General features: G+C 46.7%; 1 protein-coding gene across 6 annotated transcripts in view; it reads left to right on the plus strand.

Annotated features, from left to right (window-relative positions):
- Nucleotides 1-17,982, plus strand: part of STAU1 (staufen double-stranded RNA binding protein 1) — a 72,767-nt gene that overhangs the window by 8,005 nt on the left and 46,780 nt on the right. For 4 of the 6 annotated variants that reach the window (XR_011379844.1, XR_011379843.1, XM_070051715.1 and 1 more), the window contains exon 2: nt 12,808-13,096. The exons of the other annotated variants lie outside the window; for them this stretch is intronic. Coding sequence is in view for 2 of the 4 variants with exons in the window: in XM_070051715.1 (XP_069907816.1) it covers nt 12,892-13,096 (205 nt within the window). In the remaining 2 variants the exon portion in view is untranslated. The remainder of the gene's footprint in view (nt 1-12,807; nt 13,097-17,982) is intronic. 6 annotated transcript variants of the gene reach the window in all.

Here is a 17,982-nt window from a genome sequence, read left to right on the forward strand (position 1 = left end):
TTCCTTTCTTATAGTGTATTTTGAATGTGATTTATTAATAACATCAGTTAAGGTATATCCTGATAATGTTTAGCAGCTAACTTTGGTGTAGCAGATATAGTTTACAAGCATTTCACCTACATTTCTAGTTTATCTATCCAATAATCATGCGACTGCTGTTTTATTAATTTGAAATTAGTAGGGGCCGGCGCTGTAGTGCAGTGGGTTAAAGCTCTGGCCTGCAGCGCCAGCATCCCATATGGGCGCCGGTTCGAGTCCCAGCTGCCCCTCTTCGATCTAGCTCTCTGCTATGGCTTGGGAAAGCAGTAGAAGATGGCCCAAGACCTTGGGCCCTTGCACCCTCGTGCAAGACCTGGAAGAAGCTCCTGGCTTCGAATGGGCGCAGCTCCAACTGTTCCACCATCGGGTGGAAGACCTCTCTTTCTGCCTCTCCTTTCTCTGTGTAACTCTGACTTTCAGATAAACAAACAAATCTTTAAAAAAAAAAAAAAAAGATTGATTTTAAGGGCAGAGTGACAGAGAAGGGGAGAGACAGATCTTCCATTTGCTGATTCACTCCCCAGTAAGTGCAATAGCCAGGACCAGGCCAGGCTGAATCCAGGAGCCAGGAGCTCCATTCTGGTCTCCCACATGGGTTGCAGGGATCCAAGTACTGGGACCACCTTCTGCTGCCTTCCCAGGTGCATTAGCAGGGAGCTAGATTGGAAGCAGAGCAGCTGGAACTTGAACCTGCGCTCTTGATATGGGATGTCTGGGATGGGTTATCAGTGTTGTACAAAATGAGTTTTTAAAAAATTTTTCAATGTAATTACATTCACATCATCACTCATATATGGCAAAGACATTCATGAATAAAATATTTAGCCAGTAGTTACGGGTTCAAAAAAAAAAACACACACACACCCAGAACTTTGAAAATCAAGCTTATGTGATTGTGCAGCCTGTGATATCCAGGTCTTTTAAAAAATTTGCTAGGTTTTCATAGCTCTCTCGGGCAATAATTGAGACTGAAAAAGGGAAGGTCTGCTTCTCTGAGGTACGTGTCTGCGCACTGTGCGCTTTGCCCAGTTCCCAGGCAGTTGTCTTTTGTAGTCTCCACAGTGTGTAGCTTCAGCCCATGACACTGTGCTCCCAGCAGCTTCTCACTTTTAGGTTTCCCTAAAACATGAACAGTACGTCTTCAACTGCAGAAAAAAGACCACCCAGGTGCATTGTTATTGTGTCTTATTTTCCAGTGGTTTCCTAACCACATAACCTCTCAGAACGGAGTGAAAAAACATTGTTCCTAGAATGCCCCGTCTTTAATGTGCACATAATTTGACTTTACAATTTCAGGCTTTTTTTTTTTTTTTAAATATTTTTATTTGAGAGGTAGAGTTACAGACAGTGAGACGGAGAGAGAGAAAGGTCTTCACTCCGTTGGTTCGCCCCCCATATGGCCCCAATGGCTGGACTTTGCCAATCCGAAGCCAGGAGCCAGGAGCTTCCTCCAGTCTCCCACACCGGTACAGGGCCCCAAGGACTTGGGCCATCTTCTACTGCTTTCCCAGGCCACAGCAGAGAGCTGGATTGGAGGAGGAGCAGCCGGGACTCGAACTGGCGCCCATATGGGATGCCAGTGCCACAGGCAGAGGATTAACCTTCTGCGCCACTGTAGTTTGTTGATGTTACTTTTGAGTAATTCTTAAGTGACTTGTAGAAAATGATTTTTACTTTTGGCTGTGATAGAGAAACAAGATATTTCTTGCTGTTTGGTTTTTCCTACCCTTGATTTAATTAGAAAGTAGATGCAGGGAGAATTGTTGGCAGGTATGTAAACCCTCTGGCCAGCACCACCCTATAAATGTGGAGACATGGAAACTGACCACCTAAGTTACTATTAAACATAACTTGTTTAATAGCATCTTGGTCATAGACACTTTTTCAGTTTGATTTCTTTTACAGAGGCTTTGATTTCTCAGATTGTTTATGCTAAGCTTGGTTTTCAAACTTAGAAAACTAATTCGCCGTTGTTTTCTGTGGGGAGACAGTTATGAATCATGCTCCACTTGCCACTGGCAGCTTGTGACCATCCAGGGGAAGAAGGAGAGTTGTAAGAGTGTTCAGGGTTTTGCAGTTTTTAGTTAGAGCACTGTAATATATACTACATGCAGTAAGACTACCGTGTGCGAGTGTGTGTGTGTGTGTTTAAAACCTTTATTTATTTGAAAGAGTGACAGAGATCTCTTTCATGAGCTAGTTCAATCCCCAAATGGCTGCAACAGCTAGGGCTGGGCCAGGAACCAGGGACTTAATCCAAGTCTCCCACATGGATGGCTGGGACCTGAGTACTTGGGCGTCATCCACTACTTTTCTAAGTGAATTAGCAGGGAGCTAGATCGGAAGTGGAGCAGCTAGAACTCTAGCACTGCTTTGTGTTTCTTCTCACTTTCTCTTGAGAGCTGAAAGCCCTATCTCTGAGGTAGTAATTTTTGACCAGCTAACCCACCATTTTTGGGATTGAGGAAACTGAAGGATCAGGAATTCAGAGGAATTGTGCCCCTGTGCATGGATTGTACTCATTCCACTGAATTTGTGTAATGCTTTTCTTTAAAAAAAAAAAAAAAAACTTATTTATTTACTTGAAAGGCAGAGTTACAGAGAGACAGAGGTCTTCCGCCTGCAGGTTCACTCCCCAAATGACTGCAACAGCTGGTGTTGGGCTGGGCTGAAGCCAAGAGCCAGGAGCTTCCAAGTCTCCCACATGGGTACAGGGCCCCAAGCACTTAGGCCTTCCTCTGCTTCTTTCCCAGGCACATTAGCAGGAAGCTGGGTCAGAAGTGGAGCAATCAGGACTTGAAACAGCACCCATATGGGATACTAGTGTCCCTGGTGGCAGTTTAACCTGCTACGTCACAACACTGGCCCCATATACTTTCTTTTCTTTGCCTTTTAAAAAATTTATTTGAAAGAGTTACAGAGAGAGATGGAGAAAGCAATATCTTCCATCCACTGGTTAACTCCCCTCAACAGCCAGGGCTGGACCAGGCTGAAGCCAGGGTCAGGAGCTTTATTCAGGTCTCCCTTGTGGGTGTAGCGGCCCAACTACTTGGGCCGTCCTCTGCTGCTTCCCCAGGTGCATTAGCAGGGAGCTGGATCTGAAGTAGAGCAGCTGGGACTTGAACTGCTGTTCATATGGGAAGCTGGCACTGTGGGCGGCAGCTTAATCCTCTGCACCACAGTACCAGCTCCACCCATATGCTTTTATTGTCAAAGAACCATCATGCAGCCATATTTCTAGGTAGATGACACATGGTTACAGACTTCACTTTCTTGAAAAAAATTTTTTTTTTTGGCCAGGCTGAGTTAGAGAGGGACAGAAAGGTCTTCTTTCCGTTGGTTGACCCCTCAAATGCCCCCCCCCCCCCACTGTCTGTAACTCTACCTATCAAATAAAATAAAAAATCTTTAAAAAAAGGCTGGCGCCGCGGCTCACTAGGCTAATCCTCCGCCTAGCGGCGCCGGCACACCGGGTTCTAGTCCCGGTTGGGGCGCCGGATTCTGTCCCGGTTTCCCCTCTTCCAGGCCAGCCCTCTGCTGTGGCCAGGGAGTGCAGTGGAGGATGGCCCAAGTGCTTGGGCCCTGCACCCCATGGGAGACCAGGAGAAGCACCTGGCTCCTGCCTTGGGATCAGCGCGGTGCGCCAGCCGCAGCGCGCCAGCCGCGGCGGCCATTGGAGGGTGAACCAACGGCAAAGGAAGACCTTTCTCTCTGTCTCTCTCTCTCACTGTCCACTCTGCCTGTCAAAAAAAAAAAAAAAAAAAAAATCAAAAAAAAAAAAAAGTACTTCCAAAAGTCTGTGAAAAGTATAATTAAAATTCAATTTATTTTGGTGCAAATTTTTTTTGAAATCCATTTATAGTTTTTTTTTTATTTTATTTTTTGACAGGCAGAGTGGACAGTGAGAGAGACAGAGAGAAAGGTCTTCCTTTGCCGTTGGTTCACCCTTCAATGGCCGCCGCGGCCGGCGCACCGCGCTGATCCGATGGCAGGAGCCAGGAGCCAGGTGCTTCTCCTGGTCTCCCATGGGGTGCAGGGCCCAAGCACCTGGGCCATCCTCCACTGCACTCCCGGGCCACAGCAGAGAGCTGGCCTGGAAGAGGGGCAACCAGGACAGAATCCGGCGCCCGGACCGGGACTAGAACCTGGTGTGCCGGCGCCGCTAGGCGGAGGATTAGCCTAGTGAGCCGCGGCGCCGGCCTAGTTTTTTTTTTTTTTTTTTTTTTTTTTAAGTATTTATTTGAAAGAGTTACACACAAAGAGAACGAGGGGCAGAGAGAGAGAAAGAAATAGAGGTCTTCTATCTTTGGGTTCACTCCCCAACTGGCTGCAACAGCCGCAGCTGCACCAGTCTGAAGCCAGAAGCCTCCTCCAGGTCTCCCACGTGGGTGTAGGGGCCCAAGGACTTTGGCCATCTTCTGCTTTCCCAAGCCATAGCAGAGAGCTGGATTGGAAGTGGAGCAGCCAGGACTTGAACCGGCACCCGTATGGGATGTTGGCACTGCAGGTGGTAGCTTTACTGGCTATGCCACAGCACCAGCCCCATAGGTTTTTTTGTATATATTTTCTGTGAACTTTCTGAAGTGCCCTCATGTCACATAGTTCTACTTTTAAAAAATCTGAGCAGATCATGAATACTCAGTCTGGTTTCAATGTTTTAAACATTTTCCTGGGGGTTGGTGTTCTGGTGTAGTGGGTAAAGCTGCTGACTGCAGTGCTGGCCTCCCATATGAATGCCGGTTCAAGACCCGGGTGCTCCACTTCTATCCAGCTCTGCTATGGCCTGGGAAAGCAGTAAAGATGGCCCAAGGGCTTAGGCCCCTACACCCATGTAGGAGACCTGGAAGAAGCTCCTGGCTTCGGATCAACCCAGCTCTGGCTGTTGCGGCCATTTAGTGAATGAACCAGCAGATGGAAGATCTCTCTGCCTCTGCCTCTCTATAATTCTGCCTTTCAAATAAATAAATCTTAAACAACGTTTTTTGGGGGGCTGGCAGTGTGGTGGTCACAGGTTGGAGTCCACTGGTTCACTCCCCAAATGGCCACAACAGGTGGGGCTTGGCCAGGAGTGTCTTCCTCATCTGCCACGTGGGTGCAGGGGTCCAAGCACTTGGGTCACCTGCTGCTGCTTTCCCAGGTGTATTAGTAGGGAGCTGGATCCTAAGTGGAGTGGCCAGGACTTTAACAGGCACCCATATTGGCTGCTGGCACTTCAGGTATAGGCTTAACCTTCTGCGCCACAGCTGTTGACCTCAATATTTTTCTGTGTTTTCATATATTTAGATTTTTAAAAACCATATTTACAAAAATAATGTATGTTTGAATTCAGTAATTTATTTTTTAAAAGATTCTTCTATTTATTATTTGCAAGCGGAGTTACAGAGAGGCAGAGAGAGAGATCTTCCATCTGCTGGTTCATTCCTCAGATGACTGTAATGGCCAGAACTGCGCCAATCTGGAGCCAGGAGCTTCCTCTGGGTCTCCCATGTGGGTGCAGGGGCCCAAAGACTTGGACCATCTGCTTTCCCAGGCCAGAGCAGAGAGCTGGATCGGAAGTGGAGCAGCTGGGTCTCCAACTGGTGCCCGTGTGGGATGCTGACACTTCCAGCAGCGGCTTTACCCACTATGCCACAGTGCCGGCCCCTGAAATCTGTAATTTTTAAGAATGTTTCCAAGGGAAAAGGAGACAGATGCTTGATAAACTTTGGTTTTTGAGAGTGAGCTGGCATTGTGGCATGGCAGGTAAAGGCACTGCGTGCCGTGCCAGCATCCTGTATGTGCACTGGTTCAAGCCCTGGTTGTCCTACTTGCCATCCAGCTCTCTGCTAATGCACTTGGAAAAACAGTGTAAGATGGCCTAAGTGCCTTGGCCCTTCTACCCACATGGGAAGACATGGAAGAAGCTCTTGGCTCCTGGCCTGAGTCTGACCCAATGCAGAAAAGATCTGTTTATTTGAATGGCAGAGTTGGAGGGTGGGGGCAGTCAGACTGTGAGAAGGAATTCCTATCTGCTGGTTCACTCCCCAGGTGGCTGCAGTGGCCAGGCCGAAGCCAGGAGCTTCCCATGTGGTGGCAGAGGCCCAAACACTTGTGCCATCTCCTGATACTTTTCTCAGGCTATTAGCAGGGAGCTGGGTTAGAAGTGGAGCTGCCAGGACACTAACCAGGCCATATGGGATGCCAGTGTCACAGTTAGTAGCTTTACCTGCTACAGTGCAGCACCGACCTCTTGATAAAGTTTTTTTTTTTTTTTTTTTTTTTTTTTGACAGGCAGAGTGGACAGTGAGAGAGAGAAAGAGAGAAAGATCCTCCTTTTTCCGTTGGTTCACCCCCAATGCCGCTGCGGCCGGCGCACCGAGCTGATCCGAAGGCAGGAGCCAGGTGCTTCTCCTGGTCTCCCATGCAGGTGCAGGGCCCAAGCACTTGGGCCATCCTCCACTGCACTCCCTGGCCACAGCAGAGAGCTGGCCTGGAAGAGGGGCAACCGGGACTAGAACCTGGTGTGCTGGTTCTGCAGGCAGAGGATTAGCCTATTGAGCCATGGTGCCGGCCAATAAAGTTTTCAGGGAAGACTTGAAAATAAGTTTACAGCTTGTTAGGCAACACATTTTTGAGGTATAGGAACACTTTTGCTTTAGCAGGTGTGACGGTTTTTCTTGGGTGACCAGTTAATACTGAATTTTCTTTTAGGAGGTGTTTGTTTAAATGGATCGTCCAATGGTTACATATGTATGGAAATAAAACCCTTCTTTGCCCACCTGGTGTTGAGCCAAGTATGAGACAGGAGGCACATTTACTCACTTGTATTGGATGCAAGGGTTTTTAACAGCCTGGGTTGTTTCCAGGCATTCTTTCTGGCTAATTTTATTGTCTTGAAAGTGAATATGACTTCTTACAGCTAATTCTGTGTTGTCTGTGTCTTGTTCCAAGTGCATACTGGCTTTTTTATCTTTTTCTTTTGGTAAAATAGTTTGGTCTCTTTTTTTTTTTTTTTTGACAGGCAGAGTGGACAGTGAGAGAGAGACAGAAAGGTCTTCCTTTGCTGTTGGTTCACCCTCCAATGGCCGCCGCGGCCGGCACGCCGTGGCCAGCGCACCGCGCTGATCCGATGGCAGGAGCCAGGTACTTATCCTGGTCTCCCATGGGGTGCAGGGCCCAAGCACTTGGGCCATCCTCCACTGCACTCCCTGGCCACAGCAGAGAGCTGGCCTGGAAGAGGGGCAACCGGGACAGAATCCAGTACCCCGACCCGGACTAGAACCCGGTGTGCCGGCGCCGCAAGGCGGAGGATTAGCCTAGTGAGCCATGGTGCTGGCCAATATTTCTTTTAAAGATTTTATTGTGTTATGTTAAGATATGTGGGCGTAGCCGGCGCCTTGGCTCAATAGGCTAATCCTCCACCTTGCGGCGCCGGCACACCGGGTTCTAGTCCCGGTTGGGGCGCCGGATTCTGTCCCGGTTGCCCCTCTTCCAGGCCAGCTCTCTGCTATGGCCAGGGAGTGCAGTGGAGGATGGCCCAGGTGCTTGGGCCCTGCACCCCATGGGAGACCAGGAAAAGCACCTGGCTCCTGGCTCCTGCCAGGATCAGCGCGGTGCGCCGGCTGCAGCGGCGGCCATTGGAGGGTGAACCAACGGCAAAGGAAGACCTTTCTCTCTGTCTCTCTCTCTCACTGTCCACTCTGCCTGTCAAAAAAAAAAAAAAAAAGATATGTGGGCCTGCTGTTAAACATTATTTGCTTGACTTTGACTTCAAAGCAGTTGTTTTGGAAGTGATTGTGTGAGATGGTAGTGATTGACATGCTTGTATGTGTAGCTGCCCTGCCTACAATTCACTGGCTTGGTGTTTTAAATGGTGAGAAAGGACAGACAGTTGTGTGGAGAGTTCCTTACAGGAAACATGGTAATTAGAAAGATGTGTTGGGGCCGGCGCCGTGGCTCAATAGGCTAATCCTCCGCCTGTGGTGCCAGCACACCGGGTTCTAGTCCCGGTTGCCCCTCTTCCAGGCCAGCTCTCTGCTATGGCCCGGGAGTGCAGTGGAGGATGGCCCCAAGTGCTTGGGCCCTGCACCCGCATGGGAGACCAGGAGGAAGCACCTGGCTCCTGACTTCAGATCAGTGGGATGCGCTGGTCACAGCGCGCTGGCCGTGGCAGCCATTGGAAGGTGAACCAACAGCAAAAGGAAGACCTTTCTCTCTGTCTCTCTCTTTCACTACCTCTGCCTGTCAAAAAAATAAAAAGTGTTGGGCCGGTGCTGCAGCTCACTAGGCTAATCCTCTGCCCTGGGGCGCTGGCACCCCGGGTTTTAGTCCCGGTTGGGGCACTGGGTTCTGTCCCGGTTTCTCCTCTTCCAGTCCAGCTCTCTGCTGTGGCCCGGGAGTCCAGTGGAGGATGGCCCAAGTGCTTGGGCCCTGCACCCCATGGGAGACCAGGAGGAAGCACCTGGCTCCTGGCTGCAATATGCCAGCTGTAGCGGCTGCTTGGGGGGGTGAACCAACGTTAAAAGGAGGACCTTTCTCTCTGTCTCTCTCTCTCTCACTAACTCTGCCTGTCAAAGAATGAAAATAAAAATAAAAATTAAAAAAAAGATGTGTTGGAAAGGAATGGGGCATTTTGGGCATATTTCAAGGCTGTGGAAAAGGACTTTATGTTGTAGAGAAAAGGATTTATTCCTTAACATTTTGTTGTTGTTGACCAAGTTTCTCTGGGAGTGGAGCCACTCGCTGAAGACAACAGACTAGGAGATTTGTAATTGGTTGCTTAAATATCTCTTCTGTGTCTTTGAGGAAAAGTTTAGCAAATAAGTTCTTTCTAGCATTGAGCATGGTACATTCTGCCATTTTTGTTGGATAGTGATGAGTGTTTCATAATTGTTTATTGCTGATGCTTCATCTGTGTATCAGATTTACTAGGAGACTTGCATGAGGAGTTACTTAGTGATGTGTATGTAGATGTGTTAAAGTGTTTCCAAACTGGAAAGAATAATTTTTTGGTTACTTTTTAATGTTTTTGTTATTTTAAGATTTATTCATCTGAAAGGCAGAGAGGGAGAGACAGAGAGGAATTGCTCTTCATCTGCTGATCCAGATGGCCGCAACAAATGGGTCTGGACCAGGCTGGAGCCAGGAGCCAGCAGCGTCATCTGCATCTCCTGTGTGGGTGGCTGGGCTCAAGTTCTTGGGCCATCTTCTGCTCCCTTCCCAGGTGCATTAGCAGGAAGCCAGATCAGAAGTGGAGAAGCTGCGACTGAAACAAGTGCTCCTATGTGGGATGCTGACGTGCAAGCCCTGGCCTAATCCGCTGTGCCTCAACACTGGTCCTGTTTTTCTTTGTTTGGTGACTCTTGGGAAACATCATTTATTATCAAAGGAAATGATGTGTTGATTATGCAAAAGTATAGGTACTGTAGTCTAATTCCTAATTTTAGTTTAAAAATTATCTATTAAAATGTTTTTCATAATTAAGTAGTTATTTTATACCACAAAGGTTTAGCAGTCTGTTAGTCGAAAGTGAATTAGTCCAAGCATTGCTGCAGATAGTTTTGTAAAACTGTAGAAGGATTTGCTTTCCTTTGTATTAAAAATCACTCACACTGTATGCTCAATATTTTCTAGTCTTGGTAGATACACTGCTGAATGAAGAATGTACTTTTTAGTACATCATGGTAATTAAAAAAAAAAAAGCTTTTGGAGAGTACATGTGCCTCCATCCTCCTACCTACAGCACATAAAAAGTACAAAGTGGTAGCTACCAGCAGGTGAGTTCACGTAGCAGCTGCCAGCAGGTGAGCCCACATTTATGAGAATAGTTTTTCCAAAGATTGATTTATTTGAAAGAGTTACAGAGAAAGAGAACTAGTTTCCATCTGCTGGTTCACTCCCCAGATGACTGCCAACACTGAGCCAGGCTAAAGCCAGGAGCCAGGAGCTTCGTCCGGGTCTCCCGTGTATGTGGCAGGGGCCCAAGGACTTGGGCCATCTTCCAGTGCTTTTCCCAGACCATTAGCAGGGAGCTGGATTGGAAGTAGAGCAGCTGGGGCACAAACTGGCACCATATGGGATGCAGGCATCACAGGCGGCAGCTTTACCCACTGTATCACAACGTGGTCCCATAGAAGACTTCTGTATCCCTGAGCTAATAATAGGACCTTGAGGGGAATTTGGAATTAAGGAATCTTAAAAAACAAAATGTAAAAAATTCTCATTTTTATGTTACTTGAAAGGCAGAGAGACTGATAAAAATTTTTTCCATTCACTTGTTCACTCCCCAAATGCTCACAAGCCAGGAGCCTGAAATTCAAACTGGGTCTCCCATATAGGTCCTAGGGACCAAGTACTTGAACTATCACCTCATTGGTTGTGACAATCAAAAAGTGTTTCCAGACTCTGCTGGATGTCCTCTTGGAAAACAGAACTGTTCCTTTTAGAGAACCTCTGCTTTACATTCTGTTTTGAGACTTAGGTATATAGAAGCATTAAATTATTAAGTGGCTAAAGATTTATTAGCAAATGAATACTGTTTGTCAGATTTTAGCATCATGTTGAAAATTTGAAGTTTATAAAGTACACAGTCTTGTTTAGAGGGTTTAAACTTTGTTTTTGGAGTTGTGAACTACTTGTTTCAGCCAGTTAGAAAGATATAACCTTTCAGGTCAACTTGAGGTTAACATTTTTTGGGGGCAGCCTTATTTAAAGGCTGTTCTTTCTAACTTCTGTAAAGCCTACGTATTTATCACGGTGACTGGAGGTGCTGGCAGTGGGCTTATTTTAGACAGCATTAGCCCAAAGAGATCCCTTTGGGCCCCACCCTTTCTAAATTTAGGCTTCCATTCAGTCTCAGACTCAGAGTTACCCTGGGCAGAATTGAGTTACTCCTTCTGGGGTGGGGGTGGACACTTAGCAGACTTGTGCTTTGGCTTATTTTGTATCTGTGTGTGTCTGTATCATGTGAGAGGCAGAGGCAGAGCTCCCGTCTGCAGGTTGACTGTAAATGCCTAGCAACAGCTGAGGCCGGACCAGTTGAATCTGGGAGCCAGAGGAGCTCAGCTTAGGTCTCCCACCTGAGTGGCCAGAGCAGTCACTTAAACTGTCACTTGCTGCCTCCCATGATCTGTGTTAGCAGGAAGGTGGAGTCAGGAGCCAGAGCCTGCTATCAAACCCAGGCTGCTCCCAGTCGCTCTGCCTGGTACCTTAACCCCTAGCCTAAAGGCCGCCCCAACTTTAGCTGATTTATTGACCTTGTGACCTATGTTGGTGTTAAGAAGTTGAGTACTGTAAGTCATTTTTGTTATAAATAATGCTCTGAAGACAGATTTTAGAAAAAGTGGGGAAGGGAGAAAGTAAACGAGGGTGGGGAGGGAAATATTTCTATTTTGGAGCTGAAGGAGAAAAAATCCTGTGAAACAGGGTCCCAGCTGACTTCTAGATGGTTCTGGACTTGTCTCTTGACACTGGCATCTTGTCTGCTGACATTATCTAGGAATCTTCAGTGGACCTCCTCTGTTGTTTTGTTCTGATTCCAAAAGTAAACAAGGAACAACCACACACTATTGGATTTTGGTGAATGAGGTGATGTTGCTGTCCTGTTGCAGCTCAGTTTCTGTGAGTTTTGCAGTCCTCCTTCGCTCTCAGCGAGAGAGAATGTGCCAGGACCCCTCAAGCAACTTAACTTGCCTCGGTCATTTATCTCTTTCTGGAGATTGGGCATTAAAAATCAGTTTGAGGCTTTTAAAGTTAAAGTAACAAGCAATTATTCTGTGATTGGTTGGTGTTTGAGAGTTTCTGCTTTGGTTGGCTATTTTCTGAGAAACCTGTCATTTCTGATTTTTGCTACTGGTTGTTTTGAAATACTTCTGACTTGCTTAACATACTTTGCCTTTTTTGTGGGATGGCCATGGAAATGAGCAGAGCTATCCTTGTTTTTAACTTGTAGAGAAGTTGATGTATTTAGAAATAATGCCTTTGCTACCTTCCTAACTTGCAAGATCAAAGATGCAGTCTCCTGTGCCCCCTGCTGCAGCCTCATCAGCACGGTTGCCAGTGTAGACCTCTGTTCTCCATTTCTACTTTAAATAGTGCAGATGCTATAGAATACTCTTTGCTATACACATCATTTCTTAGTATAATGAGCCTTGATGTAATAATTTTCTTGTTTAGAGTCTGTAAATGAGACGATCTCAAATGCCTTAGGAAAACACACCTTTTGTCGTCAAAAACAGAGATTACAGAAGTAGAAATTCCTGCATTCCTCAGTCAACTTAATATCTTAGGATACCAGGTCTGAGCCTGTGGCCCTCAATGGAAGCAGTGTTTATGTTACCTATTAATGGTGTTACTAATCCAGTTTTCATTCAATTTCTCATAATTTTGAGACCATAAACCTTTACCATATCTCATGATATGAAACACCTCTACATACTTTAAAATTTGCATTTTTAAATGTAAGTGTAGTTTGCAGTTCTTAAATGTTAAATAATAAATATTATTATACCCTGCTGATTCTCTTCGTAAAATGAACAGAGCAGGTGGTTATTGTAAGTCATTAAAAAAAAAAACAAACAAAAAAACAAAAAACAAAAAAACACTGGGAAAGTCAGAGGCCAGGAAACTTATTGTATTCCAGTTGAAATATATTTGTATATCAACATAGCTACATGCTAAATGGGACTGTTTTTATAATGGAGCAGGTGACACCAGTTTTGACTGAATATTGAGAATTACAGATCTCCTCTATAATTTACCTTTGTATTTTCTTTCCCTTACAATTTTTAGGTAGACCTTTAGACTTCATAGCCCTGAATTAACCTGCACTGAAAGCTGTTTACCTGCAGTTGTTCACTTTTATTGAAAGTGACCATGTCTCAAGTTCAAGTGCAAGTTCAAAACCCATCTGCTGCTCTCTCAGGGAGCCACATACTGAGCAAGAACCAGTCTCTTCTCTCACAGCCTTTGATGAGTATTCCTCCTCCTGCTAGCTCTCTGCCCTCTGAAAGTGCAGGTAGACCTATTCAGAACTCTGCTTTACCCTCTGCATCTGTTACATCTGCCAGTACAGCTGCAGGTAAGCGTATGAATCAGGTATCTTCTTTTTCAAATGTTTTCCGGGCCTGTTTCCTGATCTGATAAGTAGGTTGCAGATGTAGAGAACACTTGGAAGCAGAAGAGATTATTACCACCCATGCGCTTCCTTATCCCTGACGCAGAACAGTCTCGTGTATGGGGTTGACGGAAGGCCTCAGTTGGTGCACTGTTCTCGTAAGTTGAAAGAGAATTAAAAACTACTCAGACTGTAAGACCAGCCTGCTAGAAAGTAGTGGCTGACAGGAAGACCTGAACAATAAGGTCCACTTTGGATATTCATTGTTGTGTGGGGAAATTCTGCTTTAAAATTATTTCCCAGAACTGGCAGGGAGCTCTTGTTTGTGCAAGCCCCGTTTGTATGCCTGTAAGGATTTTACTTCAAGCCAGGGCAGCCAGATTGACTAGAAAGCATTGGCATTAGCTAATTGTTTGAGCCAAGTGAGTTTAAGTCTGGGAGATTCCAGAAACCTTTAGGGAGGACTGATTAGAAATTTAATAAAGAAGCAGAGGTTTTTAAAAGTGAAAAAAGCAGGCCAGTGCCGCAGCTCAGTAGGCTAATCCTCCGCCTTGCGGTGCCGGCGCACTGGGTTCTAGTCCCTATCGGGGCACCGGATTCTGTCCTGGTTGCCCCTCTTCCAGGCCAGCTCTCTGCTGTGGCCAGGGAGTGCAGTGGAGGATGGCCCAAGTACTTGGGCCCTGTACTCCATGGGAGACCAGGATAAGTACCTGGCTCCTGCCATCAGATCAGCGCGGTGCGCTGGCCGCAGTGCGCTGGCCGCGGCGGCCATTGGAGGGTGAACCAACGGCAAAGGAAGACCTTTCTCTGTCTCTCTCTCACTGTCCACTCTGCCTGTAAAAAAAAAAAAAAGTGAAAAAAGCTTGCAAAATGAACTAAAGATACTCATTGCTTAGAAAAGACTTGAAACGTGGGAGGAAAAAACTTAAAAATAAAATAATATTCTAGGTCCCTCCCTGCCCCAGTGGCAAGATCCATGAGATCAGTGTGGTATCAGTGTGGGTTTTCCCTACCAGAGAACCTTAAAACCGATTCCTCTCAAGCCCTTCCTTGTACCTAACGGTTTCGTCCTCCTCCCTCTGCTTCCCTTGTGAAGCTGTTCCTGCTCTCAGCGCACGTCGGCTTCCATGCCACCTCCAGTACCCCTTGGGCTGCTCAGCAGATAGCCCTCTTCACTGGTCGTGGTCCTATGCAGATGAAGTTCCTCTGTACTTGACATGTGAGAGTGTTTTTAAAGGAAAAGGCATAGACTTTTTTCATTCCCTGAGGATTTTTTGCTCATTTTCTAATATTTTCTTACTTCACATCCTATTGACTTTGTAAAACTCTTGTCCACCAAGGCCGTTTTATTTTACTTAGAAATTTGTCAGAAATAGAAAAAGCCTAAGGATGGTAATCTGGAAAAAAGACTATCAGGGAGCTGGCATAATCGGTAAAGCCGCTGCCCACTACGCCAGCATCCCATGTGGGCACTGGTTTGTGTCCTGGTTTCTCCACTTCCAATCCAGCTCCCTGCTAATGGCCTGGGATAAGCAGCAGAAGATGGCCCAAGTGTTTAGGCTCCTGCCCCCCACTGTGGGAGACCTGGATGAAGCTTTTGGCTTTGGCCTGTCCCAGCTTTGGCCATTATGGCCATCTTGGGGAATGGACCAGAGGATAGAAGATCTTTTTAACTCTGGCTTTCAAATAAATAAATCTTAAAGGGGGGGAAAAAGCCTACCAGACGCCCAGGAGTGAGAAGCTAGCTGTCCTACTTGAGAGGTGGTGTTGGCATATTAGGTTTGGTGAAGTGAGCAGCGTATGGCTGAGTTGTGGTGCCCAAGACCTCCTTGTTACTCCATTGGTTGGTTATGATAGCAGGGCTTCATCGGACTCCAAATCTTGCTTGCCTTCCATGGTTTGGTTACTCCCCTGACTTCTGTCCTCTCTCTTTTGAGGAGAATGCTCTGTATGGTTACCTGGCTTCAGCTGGTTCAGAAAACACTGCTGTTGTGTCATCTCTAGGCATGTTCTTCCCATATGGTTTAGAGTTTTGCATCAGTGCTGCCCAAGTCATTAAACCTTTTGTTTGTTCTCCCTATTTCCATTTTCCTGGGAGTCGTAGCAGTCTTAACTACTGCTAGTTGACCTCAATGCTCTTACATTATTTTTCAGTTCCTTCTAACATGGCAACCCGCAGTGTGCCTTGTGAATAAGTTAGCCCATTTCAACAAGGTTCAACTTGAGTGTAAGCTTCTGTATGGGCAAGGTCTAGCTCACTGTAAGGTAAATATTGTTCATGCTGCTTGTGCATTTATTTGTTTGACCTTTTTATAAAATTTTTTTAAAAGATTTATTTATTTGAAAGAGTAATGGAGTAAGAAAAGTTGGGAGCCAGGAACATCATCCCAGGCTTACACATGAGTGGCGGGGACTCGTGTCCTTGGATCATCCTCTGCCTTCCCAGGCACATGAGTCGGAGGTTGGGTTGGAAGCGGAGCAGCTGGGACTCTAGCTAGCAGTCCAGTATGAGATGCTGGTGTCTCAGTGACAGCTTAACCCACTGTGCCACATGGGCAGCCCTTGCTTGCACACTTATAACCCATCCAGGAATATTTTCTGGCTTTTTATGTGTTGAAAGTGATACTGTAATTAAAAATACATACTTTAAACCTGTTGAGATTCTCTGAAAGAGATGCAAAAGTACAGATTTTTGGAAAGTTGTTGTTTTTCCTCCTTGCAGAATAGGTCAAGGAAAAGATAGACTTTTCTTTGGAGCCTTTTAAAACTCCAAATAGCACATATTTGCTTAGGGTTCTGAATATGAATAACTCCCAAGAACTCTGATTGGTTTCCCAAGAACTTGCAGACTCCAGGCTACTCTTCTGCTTGTTTGCATGCGGACCTTAGACTGAGAAGTGAGAGGAGGTGGTGGGAAATCAGTTGTTCCACTTGGTAGCAATGCAGGTAAAAGGTTGGGAAGTGCAAGGTACAGATGAGTCTCCAAGTGAATGCTTGGGATTCCTCTGATTTCGATGATCTGTGTCACTGTTTTGTCTTAGAGAATGAAGGATTAGCAGCTGTCAGTTTAATTTTTGTTCATTGTTATTTAGAGCTCAGTCTTGGAAACTTGTTGGGATCTGTGGTGATGCAGGTCTTGGAACTTAATTGCTTATCTGACTTCCCCTCCTGTGCTGTAGTGTAAGAGCTCACTGTGGAGTGGGGATCCATCCAGGCTCCACCTCTTGCTTGCTCACTCGCTCTCTCTGTCCTGAGTCCAGACCACTTCCCATCAATCACTTGGTCCATCCATTCATTTGGTCATACCGCCTGTCCCTGTCTAGCCGCTGGCTGGCTCCATGTTGGAGTGTGCGGCAGTGAGGGACCAGGGGAGAGGGGGCGCTTTACAGGGGGTGGGGGGTAGGAGAGGAAGGCTGCCTGGAGGAGACGGCCTTGGAGTTGAACCTGGCCAAGCTCCTGGTCACTGTGTGCGCTGGGCAGTTTGTTTCCCTGAGAGTGGAAGGAAAGCCTGTGGATTAGGAGGATGCTGCATGTCAGCAGCTCTGTGCATCTGGAACGCCACCTGGGGGCTGCTGAGGGCACCAGAGCTGGACGACCGAGTGTGGGGAGTCTGGGAAGGAGGATGGACGCGGGCCAGGCTGGAGAGATGGAGGCTCAGGTTCAGGCCCCGGGGAGAGGCAGTCGCGCTAGGGCAGGCATGTGCGAGGCATGTTTGGGGCAAGTTCTGTGGAAGAGTCTGGTGCCCCACAAGCCTTCTTGCAGATTTACCAATAGCGGACGGCCCAGCAAGCGTCAGTGTGGGTTGTGGGGAAAGGGTGGCACCAAACTAGGACAAGTGGGCCTAGGCTTTTTGGGACAGAGTGGAGGACACGCCTGGGGTTGGGGGTTGGGGGGCGCAGCAGGGTCAAGGAGCAGGGGCATGGTCTGCCTGGTGATGCAGGAGAGCTGCCTTTCACTCAGGTCAGGCGAAAGGAAGGGCATGGATGGCCCCTGGAGATGTTTAAGCTGGGGATGGGGAAGGGGGCATGAGACCTAGGGTTGAGGGTGGGGAGAATGAACCACAGGCAGATGGGGTAGTTGGAGGCTGGTTTGTGGCAGGAATCACAGACATGAGTGAGTGACAGGCTCAGTGCCAGGGTCCTGGGTCAGAAGGAGTGTCGGGGGGTGGGATTTGGTGCATTGGATCAAGCCATCACCTGCCATGTAGGTATCCCGTATTGGAGCATCTAGTTGGAGTCCTGGTCGCTCCACTTCCCATCTGGCTTCCTGCTAATGTTCCTGGGAGGCAATAGAAAAATGGCTCATGTACTTGGGCCCCTGCTACCTACATGAGAGACCCAGACTGAGTTCCTGGCTCCTGGCTTTAGCCTGATCCAGCCCTGGCTGTTGCAGCCATTCAGTGGAGTGAATCAGCGATGCAAGGATTCTCTGTGTGTATCTGTGTCTGCTTTTCAAAGAAATGTAAGTAAATAAATGAAGATATTTTTAAAAGAAACAAAAAGGATAACTGTGAGAGTTAGGAGTGGGCCCTTGTTTGTGATCTGAGACTTGCACAAAGATAATATACTAAGGATGAGGTACTTGCCTCACTATGCCTTGTTTTTTTTTCATTAGGTGCAGACCTCTCACCTTGAGTTAAGTCAGTATTCTCTTTTCACTTGACTAAAATTGATGTCCAATGCAGTCATAAACAGGCATATAACATACCATGGTCAGCTAAGGTACCTTTGGATTTATACAGATCTAAGTTTGAATCCCAGATTTTCTTTTTTTTTTTTTATTTTAAAAATTTATTTACTTATTTGAAAGGCAGAGTTACAGAGAGAAAGGGTCAGGAGGTAGAGAGGGAG

Source organism: Oryctolagus cuniculus, chromosome 11 (assembly GCF_964237555.1).
Source record: "Oryctolagus cuniculus chromosome 11, mOryCun1.1, whole genome shotgun sequence".
Lineage (NCBI taxonomy): Eukaryota > Metazoa > Chordata > Mammalia > Lagomorpha > Leporidae > Oryctolagus > Oryctolagus cuniculus.